A 22,277-nucleotide genomic window follows, 5' to 3' on the forward strand; every position below is an offset into this window, starting at 1 on the left:
ATAGAGAGAAGTATCTAAAAACATTTTAGAGAGAAAAACTATCTCAAATTTTAAGTTTTAGAAACATAAAGTACTTGAAATTTTTAGAGAGAGAAAGTAATTGAAAATTTTTAGTTTTATAAAAGGAAAGTACCTAAAAATTCTGAAATAATCTCAATTTTAAGTTTAGAGAAAGAAAGTACTGAAAATTTTTAGAGAGAAAAATTATCTCAAAAATTTTAGAAAAAAAAAACTATATCAAATTTTAAGTTTTGGAGAGAGGAAATAACTTAAAATTTTAGAGAGAAACTATCTCAAAATTTTAAGTTTGAGATAGAACAAGTACTTTAAAATTTTAAAGAGAGAAAGTGTCCAATTTTTTCGAGAGAAAAACTATCTCAAAATTTAAGTTTTAGAAAGGGTAAGTACTTGAAAAATTTTAGAAAGAGAAAATATCTCAAAAGTTTTAGAGAGAGAAACTATATCAAAACTTTTAAAGAGAGGAGCTATCTCAAATTTTAAGTTTTAGAGAGAGAAAGTATTTGAAATTTTTAGATAGAGAAACTGTCTCTAATTTTTAGAGAGAGAAACTATATAGAATTTTTAGTTTTATAGAGAGTATCTTAAAAATTTTAGATAGATAAACTATCTCAAATTTTTTAGAGAGAGAAACTAACTCATATTTTAATTTTTAGAAAGAAAAGTATTTTAAAATATTAGAGAGACAAACTATATCAAATTTTAGAGAGAGAAACTATTTTAAATTTTAACTTTTAGAGAGATAAAGTACTTAAACATTTTTAGTGAGAGAAACTCTTTTGAACATTTTAGAGAGATAAACTATCTAAAATTTTAAGTTTTAGAGAGAGAAAATATCTTAAAATTTAGATAGAAAAACTATATCAAATTTTAGAGAGAGAAAGTACTTGAAATTTTTTAGAGTGAAATTATCTCAAAATATTTAGAGAGAGATACGATCTCAAATTTAATTTAAAAAAATTGTGATGAATAATACAATAAAAATATTTAATAATTTTTTTTAAAAAAAGCATGAAAATGTTATGCATCCATGTAGCATCCAAACAACTGAAATCTATGATATAGGAAATACTTTTCTCCAAACACATTTTAATGGAAATAGATTTTTCCAAGTAATCCATTTTTATGGATCCAAACGGCCCCGTAGTAGTGTCTAGACAGCACACGAGTGATCCGAGAAAAGAAAGAAAATTAAAACACCTAAATTCGTTGATGACTTCTAGTTGTTAGAAATAAGGTTTAGAACTAGTAGCTACACTCATAAAAAAAAGGGTGTGGTTTGTATTGAGCCGAGGCTCTAAACAATCAAATTAGAGCCCACTTTCAGATAGTGTTGAAAAATGTGGTTTCAATACTAGAAATATTTAACTAGCCTTAAAATATATTTTTATCTTTAATTATAAAATTTAAAGCTTAAAAAATATAGTAGATCGATCAGATCTATGAAAACTTGAAAATCTTGAAAATTGACGGTCCCAAAATACGTTACAAGATGCACTATTTCCAAAACTTGAAATCCATTTTTTTCTCGTGTCCATGCATCTTGATGCTAAAATGATCAATTTGAAGACATTTGGGCATCAAAATAATCTCTTCTACTTCAATTTTTGAAATAGGCTCTCTAATTTGATTGTTCATAGCTCTATATAAACATTTCCCTAAAAAAAAAAAAAAGTTTAGCAGGAGTAGTTCAAATGTGTGAGCCAACCCCCGATTCCTTCGTAGAGGTCAAATTACTATTAGAATTTTTTAACCAACAAATGTAAACAAACGGGATCATGTAGACACCACTTTTGAAACCGGTTGTATTCCTATGTCCCTTGGCCTCATACCTAAATTTTGAGCATTAGCAAAACCCTAAATCCTAATCCTATGACAATTATTTCCTAAAAAACTAGGAAAACTAACTTAAAAATAGCCTAATTAGCTATTCGGGACCACACTAGTGCAATAAAAACCTAGCATGCCCTGACCTATAGTTCCTATACCCTAAACCGTAGTCCATAGTTTCTAGAAGACCTTGAAAGATACCTAATAGGAATCCTGAAGGCATTAGGATTTATCCAGAATCAGCTCAAGACAGAAACAATCATAGCTTATATAAGATTAGAACTCTCTCGGATCCAAATCGTGTTAGAAATCTATCCAAAAAAGTTTAAATCAAGATAGGGTTAACGCAGCCGCAAAACAAGGCAAAAGGAAACAACAACACAACTTGTGTCTCAGGTGCTAGGAAATCGACGACGCAAATCAGGTTGTTGTCAATTCAACGGTCCATACTGATTCTGATGGCGATAGGATTTTGGAATGATCCAAAAACATGTAAAACCACTTAAAAGTAGCCTATAAAATGACCTTTCTCGGCCTAGAAGTTTAGTTTGTAACAGTTTAGAGACATTCAGAAGAGTAGCTCCTAGGAGTTCGAGAGAGTTTGTAAATATTAGAGAGATTAAAGATCCAAAAGAGTCGTAGTGAGAAAACCCTAGCCTTAGGAGAATGCAGCAACTTCATCCTTCATAGCCATAGAAACCCTGAAAACCTTGACCAACCTCACAACCTCGCATAGGCACCTAAACAAGAAGAAGGCCAGTTCACTTTAGATCAATTTCAAATCAACAATAATTTTAGCAAATAATTTGAAGAAAGAGAAGGCAAAAAGGGTGTAAAACAATCGTGGTCTGATACATGCCTCCAACTCTTGGTTTCTGGTTTACTGGGCCAATCTCTATTAAGAAATGTTTTATTTTAATTTACTTTTTTTAAATTATTTTAAAAATATTTGTTATGGCTCAAAAGATTAGCCGGCACTATTGACATTCGAAAGTGAAATTCTTATGAGAATAATTCTTCCGGATTGTAATTAATGTGGTAATGCATAAAGGACGAGTCCAAGGTATGAAAAACAAAACTTTTCATTGAATACAACTCATGTTACACTCATTGCATACAATTTGCAGCTGCATATATGGTTACAAGGCACTCAATCTTCATATACAATATCTCAAAAATTATAAGGATCACTTCAATTAGTCCTTGATACAGTTTCCATTCAAAGGCGAAACAAAACAATATAGAATGAATAGATTACAATCCAACTTCTTTTGACTCATATATCTTCCACGTATATCTTGCTCATAAATGGACATAAACAATTAAATGCAAAAATTCATATGAATTCAATCTCAAATACAAAGACATGCAAGTAGTCTAATAGCATGGGAAGTCCTTAAAATCTTTTTAAGTTGCCAGGATAACGCCCCACCTTCTTAGACACTACACTTCAGTAGTAATTTTAGGTACTATTGCATGTAACGTGAATATAGTTGTTTTAGAACCTTAAATGATTGGTGAATCAGCAGATCCATTTGTAACTCTTTTGAAAATATTTGCTGAATGGTACTTGTTTCCTGTGTTTCAAATACTTTGCACAGTACCTAATAAGAATATCACCCGAATGGTGTACTTGCTTCCCATATTGCAAATGCTTCGTATGGTACCTAATAAGTTATTGGGTGTCCTTTTAACGGTTTCAATATCAACGAGATTATTGGCAATACCTTTTTGGAGAATGTTAATCAAATCCAAATCCTTTTTTTTAAGTAATAAAATCCAAAATCCATTTAGGCCCACATTCAATCTTGATGGGAAGCCTGCACCATAATGAAATCATGCCACACTAAAGGGTGCTTAATAGCATATCCAAACTCAGTAAGAAGAGGGTCGAAAGTGAACCATATGTCGGAAAGATATGTGTCAGAAAAGAAATCGAAGCAAGATATCTCATTCACATAAGATAAACTAGCGAACTAATACATTTTGGGTCAAATCCACCCTTATATTTTATATAATGGAAATATAAGGGTTTTTTACAGATAATTGGGTTCATGAGGAGTTTCAAGAACTGTAAATTTCTATAACAATTTACATTAGGTTACTATACGAGGCCAAACACCCTTTCTTTGGGCCTTGAAGTGTACATGTATAGTTCTAAAAGGAAAATACACATAAAATAGAAATACATCAACACCAAGGAGGCTATGAAGCCTGTAACCTGAATATGTGCAAGGGTTTTGTCCATCATCAGTTCCTTCTCGAACTAGGGCCTCAAGTGAGCGTAGGATCAACAAGGTTCTTTATGTCTCTATGTCTAAATTCCTTTTACATGCAGAGGAAAGGGTAATGCCATTATGGACTTGTACGTCTTTCTGCCAACTAACCAAAAATGTAATCTCCCTCCTCTCACTTTCTCTCTCTAACACGCACAGTCTTGCTTAACTTAGTGGCATGAATGTTCGATAAATTAAGATTTTATCGATCCGTTCACTCTCTTAATAAAGAGTAGGGTTTAAATAACTTTTATGAAGATGATAAGGATGAATAAGCATGATATCCACCCAAATCATTGACTAGAACTTGCATTCTTGTTGTGAGTCCTTTATATTGATTTAGTTAGTGTCCCTTTTCGATGTGGGATAAATTGCCCATTCCTCCCATCCCCTCTTTATATATATATATATATATATATATATATATATATATATATATATATATATATATATATATATATATATGGGAAAAGTTTATATAAGGTTGCAACCTTAAAATGTAAAATCACAGCAACACCTCAAAAATCTATCGGAACTGTTGTTTTAATGTTAAAAAACTTTCTAATTGATCATCTCGACATTGAGATGTACGAATATGAAAAAAAAAAGTTTTTGAGTCCTGAAAATTGTGCATCTTACAACACGTTATCTGAACTGTCCATTTTCATATATTTATAGATCTGCTTGATTTTAACCATTTTTGGAATTTAAAATTTTTTAATTACGTATGAAAATAGATTTTAAGATAATTCCAAGAATTTTTTATAACAAAATTACATGTTATGATAAAATTTTAAGGTGCGCTTTAATTGGATTGTTTAAGGTTGTAACCTTATAGAAACCGCACCCTATATATATTAATTATGTTAAAATTGTTATTATTATATTAAAAATTTTATTGTTATAAATATGTCAAAATATCACATCATTTAATATATTAAATTGCTATGTGTTTTAACAAATTATTATTATTATACTGTCTCTCGCCTTCTCTCCCTCTCTCTCTCCTTAACTCTAACCTTCGAGTCTCTCTCTAGCTTTGACCTGTCTCTCTCTCTCTCTCTCTAAACTCATATTTTATTAACAAGTTCCCTCATGTGCATCCTATTTATAGTTATGTAATATATGATTTTCTTTGTATTATAGTTATGTAATGTATTATTTTATTTGTATTATAGTTATGTAATATATTGTGTTTTGTTATAGTTGTCAATAAGATTTTTTAACTTAGATGATATTATAAGACAAAATGTAAATTTATTCTAATTTGTATAGTAAAATAATTATAAAATATAAATTAATAACTCTAATTTCACTACATAATATTATAGTTAGTTAGTTATTATAATTTTAGATGAGCAAAGATAAATAATCAATATTTAATGTGATACCAATCAATAAGGGGTATTATTTTTTTAATCATATAAAATGGAATCTTTTTTTAAAAAAATTATCACTATGATGTCAAATTAAATTACAGTATTAAATTTAATGGTTAACAGCAGTTCATACATGGAAAGAACATCTCAATATTTGCATATTGATGCAAAAAAATGAAAGTTTTTTATCTAGTACTCATATTTCTTATTGAATTCCTAAAACAACATTTATAATGATTTTTAATAATTTTTTTAGATTTTTTTTTTAAGGCCGAATTTGATCGATTTGGCTGATTCCCGATCCAAAACCCCGATTCACTGATCCGGATGGATTTTTTGAGTACCCGATCCAGGGCACCAATCCGTTTTTTAAGCCACTGGTTTAACGCGATAAACATAATTTTGTTTCGTATTCAAATGGCCACCAAATAATCATAATGATAAGCATTAATACCATTCAAGTTCAAAGCATCCTCGTATTTGAATTTGAATCCAAAATTATCGTACTTTTGCACAAGATTCTATGAGAAAATCAAGGGATGGTGGTTATTCAGGATCCAACATCAGTCCTAACTACAAAATAGTTGTGACATCTCTAGATGCGTTCACTGCCACTTCCTGATGATGAATCTTTTTATCATAAATTTTTGTATAATATTAGTGGATTAAAAAACAAATATAGCAATCTAAAGTCACCTCAAATGGATTAGTGATGAGGGAGATATGGCTCGTGGAATTTGTCTCATTTTTGTTACATATCGAGATAGCAAATCTGAGTATTGCGGGTGCAACTACTTTCACTACATGGGATTATAAACCCTAGGGACTAAATAATAATGTAGATGTGATTATGAAGCACCAACCCCACAATATTTGAGCCCAAGATTCTTCATTTATAGGATGATATCAAGGACCGATGACCAAAGTTCTGCATAGTATTATAAAATATTGCTGCCCCGCTCAAATAAGGAATCCATAGGCTACTACTCTCATATGGCTGATAGGGCATTGAGTTAAAACTCCAATGATCCAAGTCCCATGAGAAAAATCCTTACAAATTGGGAGGAATATCAGGTTTAGTGCCGATAGGTCATCATGGTTGTTTGCCAGGTAGACGACGTATAGGAGTATAGTTGTCGATGCATCTTACAACACCTTCTCTCCCTAGATTCTTTCCTAACCTTGTTTTACGGCAAACTAATATTCTCCCTCCTCCAATGTACTCATGAAAACCTCATTCTAAATGTTCTCTCTCTCTAAAAAGACAACAAAACAAGGCCTGCAAACCTCTATAAATTTGGTGAGTTTGTTCCATGATTGTACTCCTATTTTGTATTAAGAATGTTACTTGAAGTTGGAGGAAAGATTTTATGAGCAAGGAAAAACCTATATCATATCATCCTTAAGTGTTTGAATTGATTTGAATGTAAGCTTAACCTAGATATTTGTAACAGTCCATAAAAAATAAAAGAAAATAATAAAAATAAATAAATAATTGAAAAAAAATAGAGAAGAGAGTAAAAAACCTCTATATGTGTTAGCCCGATTTAAAAAAATCTTCATTCATACCAAATGAGTTACAAGGCGTCATCTTTTATAGCTCAATATCTCCCTGAAAATAGAAATTGAACATTCTAAAGATATCTTTATATAATCTCTTCTAAACTACTAAGACCTTATCTTCCATAATCTATTGTAATCTCAATCCAATATCTTACCTCTAGCCAACTATACTCTATATCCCATATTTATTAACAAAATCCCTATACAATAGGAACTTACCTAAATTTCAAAAATAAAAATTTCTAAAAATACTAAAATTGTTCAATATTCTAGCCAAAAAATTCATTTAAGTAGATTAGATAAAATTCACACCAATTATATTCTATTCTAGGCCTTGATTCTTTTATGCATGATGAAGTTGTGATCTTTATATGTCAGATTTAGAGTACTGAAGAGATTTTACAACAAACTATTTTGGGTTGTAAACAATTCAATTAATGGTTCTTCGTTAAAAGGGTTGCATGTCGCATGTTCAATGATTTTTTTGATTGAGTTCAAAACCCAATTCACATGTTAATATAGCTTTATTTGCTTTCTAAAAATCAAAAGATCTACTATAATTGAGCCAACACGAGTGATGTCCGACTAAACCTTAAAATCCTTGTGTTCCAAACGCTGTAGAAAACCAATGTTATTTGATGACAATTTTGAATGCTGTAAAAAACCAATGGTATTTGATGACAGTTTCGAAGGGATTACTGAAACTACATTGGTGAGGATACCGCTCATGCCCATGAACGTACTGTTGGTGGATTTTTCGAGTCCCGAAACCTGCTACATACAAGATGAATCTTGACAATCTTTAGACCATATCTCCAAAACCCCATAGTGAAACAAGTTGAAATTTGGAAGGATTGTTCCTCACTTAATTTTATTTCCATCCATATATGCACATGATGGTGAGAATTATTAATGCCATTGATTTGAGCTTAATCAAATATTTTTAAATTAAAAATAAAAATAAAAATAAAAAATGAAATAAAATTGATAAAGTAGACTATATGCTCTAAGCAGCTAACAATTGAGCGTAAAATATGTAATATTTATGCATATTGCCCTTTTTTATCAAATTTATTTGAAAAAAACACGATCTGGATGTTCAAATCTTTAGAAATTTGAATACATATATTCTATATTTTTTATATATCTAGATTTTATATTATCCTGGTATTTGTTTTAAATGGAGGTTTGACTGTGTGCTAGTATTTCAAAATGTTCATAGATTTGAAATTTACTATTGCTTTGCTAACAAATTCATAATTTCTTTTTTTCTTTTCTTTTTTCAATTGGGCACATATTTGAAGATGAGATCTGGGTATGTTCCATGAAGACAAGATCAATCTCTTGATTGACTGGTATGGGATGGAAGGCGAAGGAGACAAGATACAGTGAAATCATTAGGGACATCTGGAATCCAGGGCTCGGGTTGCAGTTGTGTTCTCGTACTTGCTTCGATTTCAGTCATTTGAGCTTTGAAGTGGCTTTAATAGTGGATATAACTCCTACTGTAGTTTTGCCTTTTTATAGCTTCTAATTGGTACTTAAAGATATTAAGCCTCCAAGGAGGGGATTGAGTGACCTTTCTTCTTTCTAGATTTTCAACGTCATTTGAAGATTTAGAGTGATTTATGTACAGACCCGAAAACTTTAATTAAAATACCAAATGCTCCGTTTATAGGTAGAAATTATAAGGAAAGTCGATCAACCCCTGTTTTTCTATTTTTTCTAAATTTGCCCCTCAATCCGAGGATGTCATCCACGGACTGTATTTTAAATTCTTCTTTTTTTGGTATTTTTATTAGTAGGGCAGTGCCCCAAGCTTTAGGGGCAGTGCCCAAGCGGTCCGAGGTTAGAATCTTCAGGCCGATGCTGAGCGGTCCAAGGTTCCCATCTTCGGACTGCTATTTATCTCAAAAAGTAAGAAATAAAGAGCAGACCGAGAATGGGGACCTCAGACCGCCCTGGATTGTGCTCAGTCTAGAGAGCGAAAAAATAAAACATATAGCATGGCCAGAGGATGGCGACTTTGGACTGTTGTTTTTATCAAAAAATAAAGAAGAAAGAATGATCCAAGGATGGGAATCTCGGACTGCTCAAGAACCAGAGGGTGGTCTGAGGATTCGAACCTCGGACCGCCTGGGCACTAACCTACTAATGAAAAACTAATATATATATATATATATATATATATATATATATATATATATATTAAATGTGGTCCGAGAATGCCATCCTTGGACCTAGAGGTAATTTTGAAAAAAAAAAAACTAAAAAATACAGGTTGACCGACCTTCCTTGTACTTTTCACCTATAAATGGAACATTTCATAGTTTAGATAAAGTTTTTAGGTCCGTACGTAAATCACTCTATATTTTGTAGTTCACTTGTGTGTAGATTTTAAGTATACAAGATTACGATGCTAATGTACCATTGTGTGAATGTTATATATGCTTTTTAATGATCTTCAACCGCACATGTGATTAAAATGTAATTGGGACTAATTCCCTTAAATTCTAGCAAGAATCAAAGAGTTATCCTTTACAAACTTAGTTTCTTAGTTTAACCAGAGTTGTTCAGATAGAAATGGCGCTCATACTAGCGTAATAACCAAGTCCTTGAGCTCAAGGCTAAGTTGATTTGCCATCGTTTGAAGACTAAAAAACCAAATAAATTCAATTGTTTTTTACAATAATCCAAATGAGGACCCTAAAACACTAATTTAGTACTTGAAAAAACAAGGAAGACTTCATATGATTACTTAAAAAAAATGCACATTTCATTGCTCTAATAATCTAATATTTGCAGTTTGCATGCAAAAAATCACACCAAAGATCAATGGGGCCTTAAGTTAACAATCAAAATGATATTATAACTTTACTTAATCAACAGCAGGAGATGAATTAGAAAGTAAAAAATAGAGAAGAAATGAATATGTAACAGAGAAGAAAATAGTCCAAACTTATATGGTAGATAATGAAAAATAATTGTAAAGTTTTCTTTTCAACTATTTTTCATTAACGGTACCAGAGCGGGTTCTTTTCTTTGGGGGGATCTATCAAACAACAGAGACTCAATCGTTTTTCTCTCTGCCAGGAGTTCCTAAGGGACATGCTATTGCAACTTGCAAGTTTACGTAGGCAAGACAATATTGTTTTGATGATTGATCTTCCATCCTCTCTCTCCTTTATATAAACCTTTGCTCCTTATTTTGTCTTTATATGCTTAAACTTTTATTGTGTCCATATATGCACTCTCTTTTTATTTTGAAGGAAATCAAAACCAGCAACCAATAGATATATAAGAGGAATGACACCTTTTACGATGTGTTAGGTTTTGGTACATACAAGCTGCAGTTGTCTAGGAATGTAAATTTTTTCCTCACTAATACTTTGTATGCGCCTAACATAAGGAGCAACCTTATTTATGTCCCTAGGTTTGATGAAAAGGGCTATGAGGTCCATTTCAAATCTAGAAAGGTGTCTATTGGGAAACATGATCGAATATATGTTTGGGGGCGGGAGAGGAGGAAGTTGAAAACTTGTATCGCCTAAATATTATTAATAGAATGAATAATGTTACTCCTTCTTATATTGATATGGCAATGAATGTGGCTGAAAATGATGCATACATATGGCACTTGAGATTAGGACCAATTAATGAAAATAAAATATAAAAATTAGTAAAAAGATAATTAATACCAAATCTTAATGAAATTGCGTTCAAATGTGGACCATTCCTATCAAGAAAACTGTCTAGGAAGTCATTCCCTAAATGATAAATATCACAAGCAAGGCTTAATATAATCCACTCAGATATATGTCGACTATTAAATGTTAAGACACATAGAGGCATGGAGCATTTCATAACCTTCATATATGATTACTCTCGGCATGGATATATATACCTAACTAGTAGAAAATATGATGCCTTAGAAACATTTAAAGAATATAAGACATAAGTGGAAAATTAATTAGGAAGACATAAAAATTTCTAAGGATCGATAGGGGAGGAGAATATACGCCATAATTATTTAACCATTTTTTGTAGAAATTATGATATAATACATCAAATGACCTTACCATTCACCCCACAACAAAATGGAGTAGTAAAGAGGCGCAATAGAACTTTAATGGAAATGGTTTGGTCTATAATGGGTCATGCCAACCTTGCAATAAATTTTTGGGGAGAGGCACTCAGTACATCTATGTTCATTTTGAATAGACTGCCAACTAATGTCATAGATTTAACCCCTTGTGAACCTTACACAGGAAGAAAACCAGATCTAAATATATTAAAATTTTGGGGATCTCCTGCACACTTGCTTATCCCACATCACCAAAGAGACAAACTCTATAGTAAAACAATTGAATATTCAGTTATATATATTATTGTGATAACGCTAATGGATACAGGTTCTATGATCATGACAATAGAAGCTTAATTGAGAATAGGGATGCCCACTTTCTAGAAAATTTAGATAACAAAAAGAATACAAATAAAGAGGTTGACTTATTTGAAGAAGAATGCATTAAAGATCAAGGCTATCCCATGGATCTTATACCAACAGCTAGTGATTTTGACTTAATTGAGTCTCATAATCTAGATAAAAATAAAGTCTAGAGCTCCTCCTTTCCATTTAGATGAATATGATGTATTTTTAAATGAGGATGAAATAGATGAACCATACATTTATAGGGAAGCCATCAACTCACAAGAATCATCTGAATGGATCAATGTTATAAATGATAAAATTAACTCTATTGAAAGAAATCAAATATGGAAACTTGTAGACCTCCTTGAAGATATGAAGGTTGTAGGATCTAAATGAATTTTTAAGAAGAAATTTAAAGCTGATGGAACCATTGACAAAGGGTTACTCAAAAAGAAGGAGTAGATTATATGTGACATATTATACTGTAGCAAAATTTGCATATATAAGAATAATATTAGCATTAGTAGCATATTATGACTTGGAATTATTTCAATTAGATGTCAAGACGGCCTTCTTAAATGGAGGATTAAAAGAATATATTTATATGAAACAACCAGAAGGGTATGTAGTTACAGGCCAAGAAGAAAAAGTACATAAATTGAAGAAATCATTATATGTCCTAAAATAATCATCTAGGCAATAGTATTTAAGTTTTTACATGACAATTGCCCAAATTGGCTATATAGCTAATAGATTTTGATGACTGTGTATATGTTTGGAACAGCGGAAGTAAATTTTTTATTTTATCTCCATATGTAGATGATATTCTATTAGCAGGAAATGATATGGAAATGATAAATAAAAGTAAATCTTCGCTTAATTCACATTTTGAAATGAAGGATATGGGAGAATCGTTATATTTTATGGAATAAAGATTACCAAGGATATAAATTAGGCTTCTTTATTTATCTCAAAACAAAATATCTAGAGAATATTCTTAAGATATTTAAGATAAAAAACTGCAAACTTATGAAAACTCATATTTACAAAGGCGCGAAGCTATCAAAGAAAAAATGTCCAATTAATGATGCAGATAGGGCTGAAATGGAACACATTCTATATAAACAAGCCATTGGGTCTATTATGTATGTTATGCTTTGTACAAAACCTGATTTTAATTTTATAATAAGATATATTAGTAGATTTCAAAGTAACACATGTATGACTCATTGACAAGCAATTAAAAAGATACTTAGATATATATCTAAGGAACCAAACACTATAAATTATGCTATCAGGCTGATAACCTTGCAAATTCAAGGATTCTCCGATGCAGACTTCGTTGGAGATCCTAATGATAGAAAATCTACTTCTAGAAATATTTTTCTCTTTAGAGGAGGTTTAGTTTTTAGGTGTAGTAAGAAATAGGAATGTATTGCCCGATGCACAATGGAAGCGAAATACATTTCTTGTGGTATAGCTTCTACCTTTGCTGCTTAGAAAAGCCCTTTCATTAAGAATTTGAAGTTGGAAATAGTCAACAAGCCAGTTCATATATTTTGTGATAACCAGATTGCGATTTCGTTAATTAAAAATGGAGCAATTAGCTCTAAGGGCAGACACATAGAAGTTAATTGTCATTATATCCTGGACAATGCAGAAAAAAAAAAACTTGCACTAACTTATTTGCCTTGCAATGATATGATAACAGACCCCTTAACTAAAGAATTGAATATTGAAGTGTTTTTCAAGCATGTGACATTATAAGACTTAAAGACATATATATTTTATTCTCAAGGAAGCACATTTAAATGGATAAAACCTTGTAACGGGGTATGTCACATTGGGCAAAACCATTAATAGAAAAAAACCTTATGGCTTAGCAACGTTGGTGCATTCGGCCTTATGGCTAAGTGGGAGTGTTAGAGTATGGTCACTAAGGCTTCATGATTATCATGTAGTTGTAGTCCATCTCTTTCCTATTATTTTAAAACACATTTAATAATATTATTTTTCCTATAATAGTCTTATGTTCTTTAACTGCTTTTTAACACTCTTTTTTAGTAAATGCCATTGTTTTTTTCTTTTTTAAGCTACCCAATAATAGTGCATTAATGGTCATTTTTGAATCAAGACGTTTTTCTTTAGAATGAGAGAGAGAGAGAGAGAGAGAGAGAGAATGAGAATGAGAATGGAGAAAGAAGGCTTAGCTGTTGATATGGGCACAGAGCAATCTAGACCATTAGATGCAAAACTTGCCATATGTGGCAACGGGATAAGCTCTAATGCTTATAAAAGGGTTCACTGATTAGAAAATATAGAGAAAAATCTCAGAGCCATCTGCCCATTCCTACAGCTATCCATAGGCTTTACAGCAACATTCATTCTCCAAAACTATTTCTCTCTCTTCCTCTAAACAAAAACATCTTGATTAAAAAATGGTTGTCATTGCACTATTAATGGGTGGCTTAAAAAATGAAAAAACAATGTCATTTATTAAAAAAGAGTGGTCAAAGCATTTTAAAAAATAAGACTATTATAAGAAGATAATATTATTAAATGCATTTTAAAATCATAGAAAAAAAAAGAGACTACAACTAAATGGTAATCATGAGGCCTTAGTAGCCATACTCCAACGGTAGATGGGTCAAATGATGAGGAGCTGAGAGAGAAAGTGGTACTAATATCCAAAGTGGAGAGAGAAAGAGTAGAGAGAACCTTGAAGCAGAGGGTGTTAGGGACGTCATTAACGGCCTCCTCATAGTTAGCCTTTGAAATGCATTTGACGAAAGAGGAGGTGACCAGTAAAACTAAGTTGTCGCAATGGCAATCAACAACATCTACCTCCTCCCATCATCATCATAGTTTTTTTTTAATTAATTGGGGTTGGCTACATGAATTCTAATATATCATTCTGCACTGTTTAAGGCTATATCCTCAGTGAGGACGTAAGTCCGTATATGTTTTCTGACTACTTCCGACCACATCCTTTTGAGCATACCTTTTACCCTATTCAATCTTTCTACTTGAACTAACTTGCACCTCCTAACACGTGTTGTACTTGGAAACTATTCATGCTCTCTCTCTCTCTCAACAAAAGTATACCCCATATAGAAACAATTCACCAGAGAGATTGATTCCACCATACCTGAAATTCCATTGCTCCATTTTTTCTTCTTTGATCTCTAAATATCTATCCTTAGTGAGGCCATAAGTCCGCATATGTTTTCATACTACTTTCGACCATGTCCTTTTGAGCATACCCTTTACGCTATTCAGTTCTTCCACTTCAACTAACTTGTACTTCCTAACCGGTGTTGTACTTGAAAAATATTCATGCTCTCTCTCTCACTCGCTCAACAAAAGTATATCCCATATGGAAACAATTAACAAGAGAGATTGATTACACCATACCTAAAATTCCATTGCTCCACTTTTTCTTCTCTGATCTCCAAATATCTTTGCGATAAAGTTTTAGCTACCTTCTAGAAAATGTATCTTTTAAAAGTCTCAACAATTGCTTAAAACTGTAAAAAAAAAGAAAATAAATAAATAATAATAATGGAGCGAATTCTACCAGATCCGCAAACTGAAACCTAGGCCATTAATTTTTCAGCTTCTCATAAATAATGAATCAAAACAATGGATGAAACAGAGAAAGCAAATGGATTTGATCTGTGGCTCTATGATGAGGTTTTATTGACGCCATTGATGCACTGCATAAAGCTCTCTTGAAAATTCTCGTCTTCCTCTACACTCCTTAATGGTTTAGAGAGAGAGATTGAGATTAAGGGGCTGAACTAAAAAGAGATATATGAGTTCAGAGAGAGAGGGTCTCCATTGAGAGAGATGGAGAGAGGGTCTTTGTTGAGTGAGAGGAGGGAGCCTCTTAGAAGGGACAAAAGAGTGAGATAAGTAGACGAATTGAGTGAAAAATTGATTGACGAAAGGGTTTTGGAGGAAATGATTAACATATAGTAGAAATGGAAATGATGATATTGAATTTTGATGTCAAGATGATCAATTAGAGGGTTTTTCACTATTAAAACAACTTTTTTTGATGGATTTTTTAGGTGCATATTTAATTCTACATTTTAAGGTTGCAATCTTATATAAATTTTTTCAAAAATTTTTCATTTCTCATCCAAATTAGAGATTTAAAAATTTTGAGATTGGAATTTTTTATATGAAAATTTTTTAATTTTGAATTTTAAAATGGGTGCAGTTGGCATACGGATGCATCTATAGCTATAGTGATAAGGTGCACCTTTAAATTTTATCATGGTATATAATTTTGATGTAAAAAGTTCTTTGGATTATCTCAAAATCTGTTTTTATATCTAACTATAAAATTTTAAATTTCAAAAATGGTTAAAATCAAGTAGATCTATAAACATATGAAAATCTTGAAAATGGATAGTGTAGATAATATGTTGTAAAATACACTATTTTTTAGACTTAAAATCTATTTATTTTTTATAGTCATATATCTCAATGTCGAGATGATCAATCAAAGGGTTTTTCAACATTAAAACTACCTTTTTCGATGGATTTTTGAAAGGCATACGTAGTTCTACATTATAAGGTAGCATCCTTATATAAACTTTTTTCTTTTAAAATACCTTATTTCCTCTAAACCAGGCAAAGGTGTTCCTAAAATTTGAGATTGAAATTTTTTATATGAAAATATTTAAATTTTGAATGTTTAAGATACCTTATTTCCTCCCACCTAGGTAAAGGTGTTCCCTACGCACCATATTAGTCGGCATGACCATTCTCTCTCATAAGGACATTTCTTTATCTGAGAGATCCTATCAGGGGCCAAGTGGTTATCAGAGCCTAAAAAATAACATATCAGCAAATTTGCATCAATTTTGGAGCAGCGGATCTATATTTACATATAATTAGGTGGACTCACGAGCATGATCAATTGTTGTGGTGGCAACTGGCTTGGCAGCTCTGGCCCAAGTCCTTGTAGGGCCGCCCCAACCCTAGTTTGGCATTAACAAGTCTGAAGACGCCCAGGCTTAGGCTCGGCCTAGCCCTGAATGGGCTTGGACGGGCTGCGCCAAATACAATAAAAGCAAACTTAAAGAAAAACAACTAGAGAAAAAAAAGAGCGTGACCGAGCTGGCCTTGTCAAGGACTTGACGCTGTTTGGTGGCACGAACCTTGGGCCACAATTTGTGGCTGAGGCCCAAGCTCTTTAGGGCAAAAACCCAGTCAAGCCAACCAATCGAATTCTAAGCCGAGCTGGCCTTGTCATGGACCTGGACCAGTCTGGCCCCATCCTCGGGCTATGGTAGCCAAGCACTTGGGTTACATTTGTGGCCTTGGCCCTGGCCCTAGTTTTTCAAAGCAAGCTCAACCGGGTTAACCAGTCCATACAAAAGGATAACTTCTCTTAGACTTGGCTCGGTCTGGCGCTGTCCTCGGGCAGCGGTGGCCTGGCCCTTGGGCCACATTTTGCCGGCTAGGTCCTAGTTTGTCACAGCAAGCCCGGCCTGGCCAACTAGTCCCCATTTCAAGCCCTACAATGACATTAGACTTTACAAATCAAAGTAATTACATGTCGGGCATGTCAGTTTCTAATCTGAAAAAATAGTTGGTCTGCTCATTTCATAATCCATTGAGCACCTGTTTATTATGACAATTTTCAACAAACGGCAGCAAACAAGTAAAGTAGAAGGCCCACACCTTGAGCCCCATCTCCCTCGCTGCAGGGCATAAGAGAAGAAAGAGATGATCCATTGCAAGTTTTCCTCATATTAGCTCCTTTCTCTAACAAATTGGAACCCAGATCTAGCTTCATAGGCCTCTGGAAATCGACACAGAGCTCACCTGATTATGTCATGGCTGAGCATAGAGATCAGGCTGGAAAGAGGACCACCTAAACCCACAAGTCCATTTCTAGTCCACGAAGGGACACACACTCAACCAGTGCCATGTCCCTCTTCCCACCTTAAAAACCAAAACCTCAGGCCATGTCAAACAACACACGCATATCATCCCTTCAATCCCAACACACCAAACCAATTCAAAGTTATGGAAACATACTGAGAAAAGCTTCCTAGAAATCATTACAGGAACTCTTTCGATCTCATCCCAATCCTTTTCTCTCTCTCTAAAACCCCATAAAATCATTTCTCTTGATACCCCATGTACCCCAATTCCACCCACCATGAAAACTCGGCCTTCACAGGTTACTAGCCTTGAGAAAACGAGGTCTTCTGGCCAAAAATGGTGGTTTTCTGGTGAGTCTCCGGCGAGTTCTTCCCATTCTCTAGTCTCTAATCGAAAACCAGTTACAGAGAAGGGATTAGACCTTGAAAAAACCAGGAGGCCATTGGAGAAAACTCCACCTGACCTCTCCAAATCCATTGCGGCTTTCTCATCGAACACCCATGTTTTCTTCCACCTGGTTACTGTTGAATCATAGAGCCAGCAATCCAATGAACCAGACACCATGAAAATCCTATAAGAGCTTGGGGTTTCGCCTGGGATCATGGTTAGAAAGAGGAACTTGAGGTTTGGGCAAGGCACCAATCGAGACGATTTCGTGATGGGGTTGCAGAGAAGAAAGCAGGAGCCATTGAAAAAACAGAGGAGACCGGCCATGGAAAATATGGGGTGGGTTGAAAGGGCAAAAGGGAGGAGGCGCCACTGGCTTGAAATGGGTTCGTAGAGGTGAAGTTGGGTTCGATGATTTGGGTGAGACATGAGCAAAAATGAGAGTGAAGCTCTGTTCGGTGAGTGGAGATAGATGAAGGAAGGAGATAGAATGAGGTTGCTAAAGGCCCTGCAGGTTGGCCTGAGTTTTAGAAACCTCTGAGGTGAAAGGTGAGCTAGAACCAGGTGTAGGAGCTCCTCTGGTAGCCTGCTCCAGAGGCTTGCCTCCATTTCTTCGCAGATTTTGGCAAGTTTTTTGCCTGAATCTCTTTTTTTTTGCAGGAATTTGGTGATGGCTAGCCTATTTCTAAGTTGAGATTAGAATTTCTAAGGGTTTGTCCTGAAATTGGAGATTTGGATCCCCTTTCCGAGTTACTGGGGTGGGAATTTCTATCATTTGGGGTAGATTTTGGAGTTGAGTGGCCAAACCTTTTAATATTGAGATCAGAATATCTGTGATTTTGGTTTGAAATTGGAGATTGAGAGTTTGTTTCTGAATAACTGGGTTGCTTACATTGGCTGAATTCCAGGGGGAAATGGTGGTTTTCCGGTGAGATGAGGGTTCAGTTGTGTGTTGTTGGATCGAAATCTATGGTTTTTCTGGCCAGGATTTGGATCGTTTCTATTTTAATCGGATCGAATCTTTATGATTTTATCTGGAATTTGGAGAGAAGGGTACTTCATGTGTTTAAGGGTGAGATTTTCACGCTAAACTGGCCAAGGTCTGTGAATGGTAGTTACCGGCGAAAGGAAGAATATATTTTGCTTTCTTGGGTTGTGAAAGTGGGGCACAAAGACTTAAAAGGCAAGGTTTATATGCTTCCCCGACAACATAAACTTTATAAACTTCCCCTTATCCGAACCTCCATTCTAAATGGAGGGTTAAGATTGTTCCAATTACAAGGTCTAGACTATTTTATTTTTAGTTTTTTTTATATAAAACATTTGACACCAAATTTTTGGTATCAAATCCTCTATTAAGCTAGTACTTATAAAAAATAATAATAATATTCTCAATAAAATAAAATAACGAAAATACCTCTTAAAGTTTAAAAAGGGTATTTTGATCATTATATTTTATCAAAAATTTATTTTTAATATTTTTTTAAAAAAATATCTCCATATGGTTTATTTTTAGATTTTATTTTTTAATAAATCCAAGTTTTTTAAAATATCTTCCAACCCCTTAACTTCTTTAAACCTATGTTTTAACCTAAACAAATGTAAAAAAGACATGCTCTTTCTAAACTCAATCATTTCTTTCTCTTCATTTATATACCTCAAACTTCTTTGTGTTTCACTCTCTCTCCTCCTATATTTATCCAAATACCTCCCGATAGCCCCTCACTACCAAGCATCTCTCCTCCTATGTTTATCCTCTCTCTCTTTTTGGATACGGCAACCTCTCACCACCAAGCATCTCTCCTCCCATGTTTATCCTCTCACCACCAAGCATCTCTCCTCCCATGTTTATACTCTGTTTATCCAAACACCAATATCTCTCATATTTATCCAAACACCGCTCTTTCTCTTGGGAAGGGAGAGTGCTCTTTTTCTTGGCAAGGGAGAATGAGGGGAGAGATGGGAAACTCTATATTTTGAGAAGAGAGAGGGAAGGGAGAGATAAGGAACTTCGTATTTTGGGAAGCGAGAGCGAGGGGAGAGATGGGAAACTCCGTATTTTTTGGAAGATAGAGTGAGGGGAGAGATGAGAAACGTGAAAAAACAGAGAACACTCTCCGTATTTTGGGAAGAGAGAGTGAGGGGAGAGATGGGAAACTCCATATTTTGAGAAAAGAGAGGGAATGGAGAGATGAAAAACTCCGTATTTTGGGAAGAGAGAGTGAGGAGAGAGATGGGAAACTCTATATTTTTGGGAAGAGAGAGTGAGGGGGGAGATGGGAAACATGAAAAAATAGAGAACACTCTGTATTTTGGAAAGAGAGAGTGAGGAAGAGAGAGTGAGGGGAGAGATGGGAAACGTGCAAAAACAGATAACACTCTCTGTGTTTTGGGAAGAGAGAGCGAAGGGAGAGATGGGAAACATGAAAAAACAGAGAGCAGGAGGAGAGAGATTGTTTATCCATACACCTCTCTTTTTCTTTGTATTTGGGAAGAGAGAGAATAAGGGGAGAGATAAGAAATGTGAAACAACTTTGTATTTGGGAGGAGAGAGATAAGAAATGTGAAAAAAACTCGGTATTTGGGAGGAGAGAGAGTGAAGGTAGAAGGAGAGAGAGTGAGGGTAGAAATAAGAAACTTTGGGAGGAGAGAAAGTGAGGGTAGAAATAAGAAACTTTGGGAGGAGAGAGAGTTAGCGTTTGGATTGAAAATGTGAAAAAAGAGAGAGCAGGAGGAGAGAGCGTGAGGGGTTAGAGATGATAAAGACGAAGAAAGAGAGAAGGGAGAGAGCATGAGAGATGAGAAAGATGAAGAAAGAGAGAAGGGATATGGAGAGAGAGAAGGCGTACAAGGAGAGAGAAAGAGAGAACTTTGGGGTGATGTCTTTTAGAAAAGATATAGTCTTTTTATATTTGTTTAACCCCAAAAGTATATGGTTGGAAGTAGTGAGAAAAGATATGACGACTTATAGCTTCACTCAAAATATGTGACCAGGGTAAGTGACCCTTTATAGAGCAGAATAGCGTACAAGGATTTGTGTAGTCGACCACAAATAGTGGGAAAAAAAAAAACTCGGATAATAGTCGACCACAAATAGTGGGAAAAAGCTCTGTACTCGACCACAAATAGTGGGAAAAAAGCTCTGATAATAGTCGACCACAAATAGTAAAAAGCTCTGATAATAGTCGACCACAAATAGTAGGAAAAAAGCTCTGTAGTCGATCACAAATAGTGGGAATAGTGGGAAAAAAGCTCTGATAATAGTCGACTACAAATAGTGGGAAAAAAGCTCTAATAATAATTATATATTATAATATTTAGGGAATGGATGGGCTGACTGCTATAGTGTCAGCAACCAATGCCCTAGATTGAATCTGGGTTGATTTGACGGTAGCGACGTATTTGAATTGTCATTTGTTTTCTATAAATCCAAATCACTTGAAAATTTAGACGTATATTCTACTCATCAAGGCAAATCGGCACATCTAATAAAAGTATAAAAACAATAATTCTAAAAATATAAATTGATCAAAATAATCCTGAAAAGTTTCAAAGGTATTTTAATCAACGTATATATATATTTTTTTAATAGTTTTTATTAGATTCTAATATTTTTTTAAGAATATACACTCAAAAGTTCAAGTGATTTGGATTTGTATAAAAAAAATAAAAATTCAAATACTTAATGAGATTGTGACCATTGGATTTAACCCAGATTCAAGGTTGATACTGAAGCTATCAACGCGTAGACTGACATGATTTTATATATATATATATTATAATAATTATATATATTGATCATGTGTATTTAAATACACTGTAATATTGTGTATAAAAGTTTTTTAAACCTTTGTTATGAAAAATGGCCTTTCTTCCTTCTTTCTCTCTCTTGTACCCTGCTGAAACCTGCACCCACAACACTTCCATTAACTATGATCATCCTTAACTCAATAATTGATATTCTCTCTCTCACTCTTTCTCTCTAGTTACTCCAATATCTTTAGGATCTTTTCTTCTCAAAGGCACCTAATCTTCTTCTCTCTCTTGTGAAACAAATTTAGACCCAGCAAACCCATGGGATTCGTCCTACTAAAACTCCCTAGAATCCAAAACATTTAAAACAAAGATGAAAATGAACAAAAAAATAAAAAACACAAAAGTGATTTTTAAATACCTCCATTTTTTCTATCGAAAGAGAGCCTAGGATATATTAAGAGGAGAAAAGTAAGAGTGAAATTAGTTCGTTTTTGGCAATTACAAATTTAAGATATCATTTTAACTATAATTGCAAGGATACATTTTCTATTGAGATGAACTCTTCAAGGCGCTTCAAAGGGTTATCTTTGGGGGTCTTGAGAGAGGTTTTATCTGCGATTCCTTTTTAATTCGTAAATATTATGGACTCAGAAGAGTTTAAAACAAGGCAATTGGATGTTTTTTTTCCCTCCCTATAAACTTTGGCCTTTGATATTTTTGAAGAGTTGCATC

At 33.7% G+C, this 22,277-nt stretch overlaps 1 protein-coding gene across 1 annotated transcript; it reads right to left on the reverse strand.

Annotated features, from left to right (window-relative positions):
• Positions 1-17,348: 17,348 nt before the first annotated feature.
• Positions 17,349-18,398, reverse strand: LOC18430881 (Galactose oxidase/kelch repeat superfamily protein). The gene is given in 1 exon segment (XM_011623851.3): positions 17,349-18,398. A coding segment is annotated over 1 exon segment (1,050 nt).
• Between the last annotated feature and the right edge of the window lie 3,879 nt (positions 18,399-22,277).

This window comes from Amborella trichopoda, chromosome 12 (assembly GCF_054954075.1).
Source record: "Amborella trichopoda isolate Santa Cruz 75 chromosome 12, AtrichopodaSantaCruz75HAP2 v2.0, whole genome shotgun sequence".
NCBI lineage: Eukaryota > Viridiplantae > Streptophyta > Magnoliopsida > Amborellales > Amborellaceae > Amborella > Amborella trichopoda.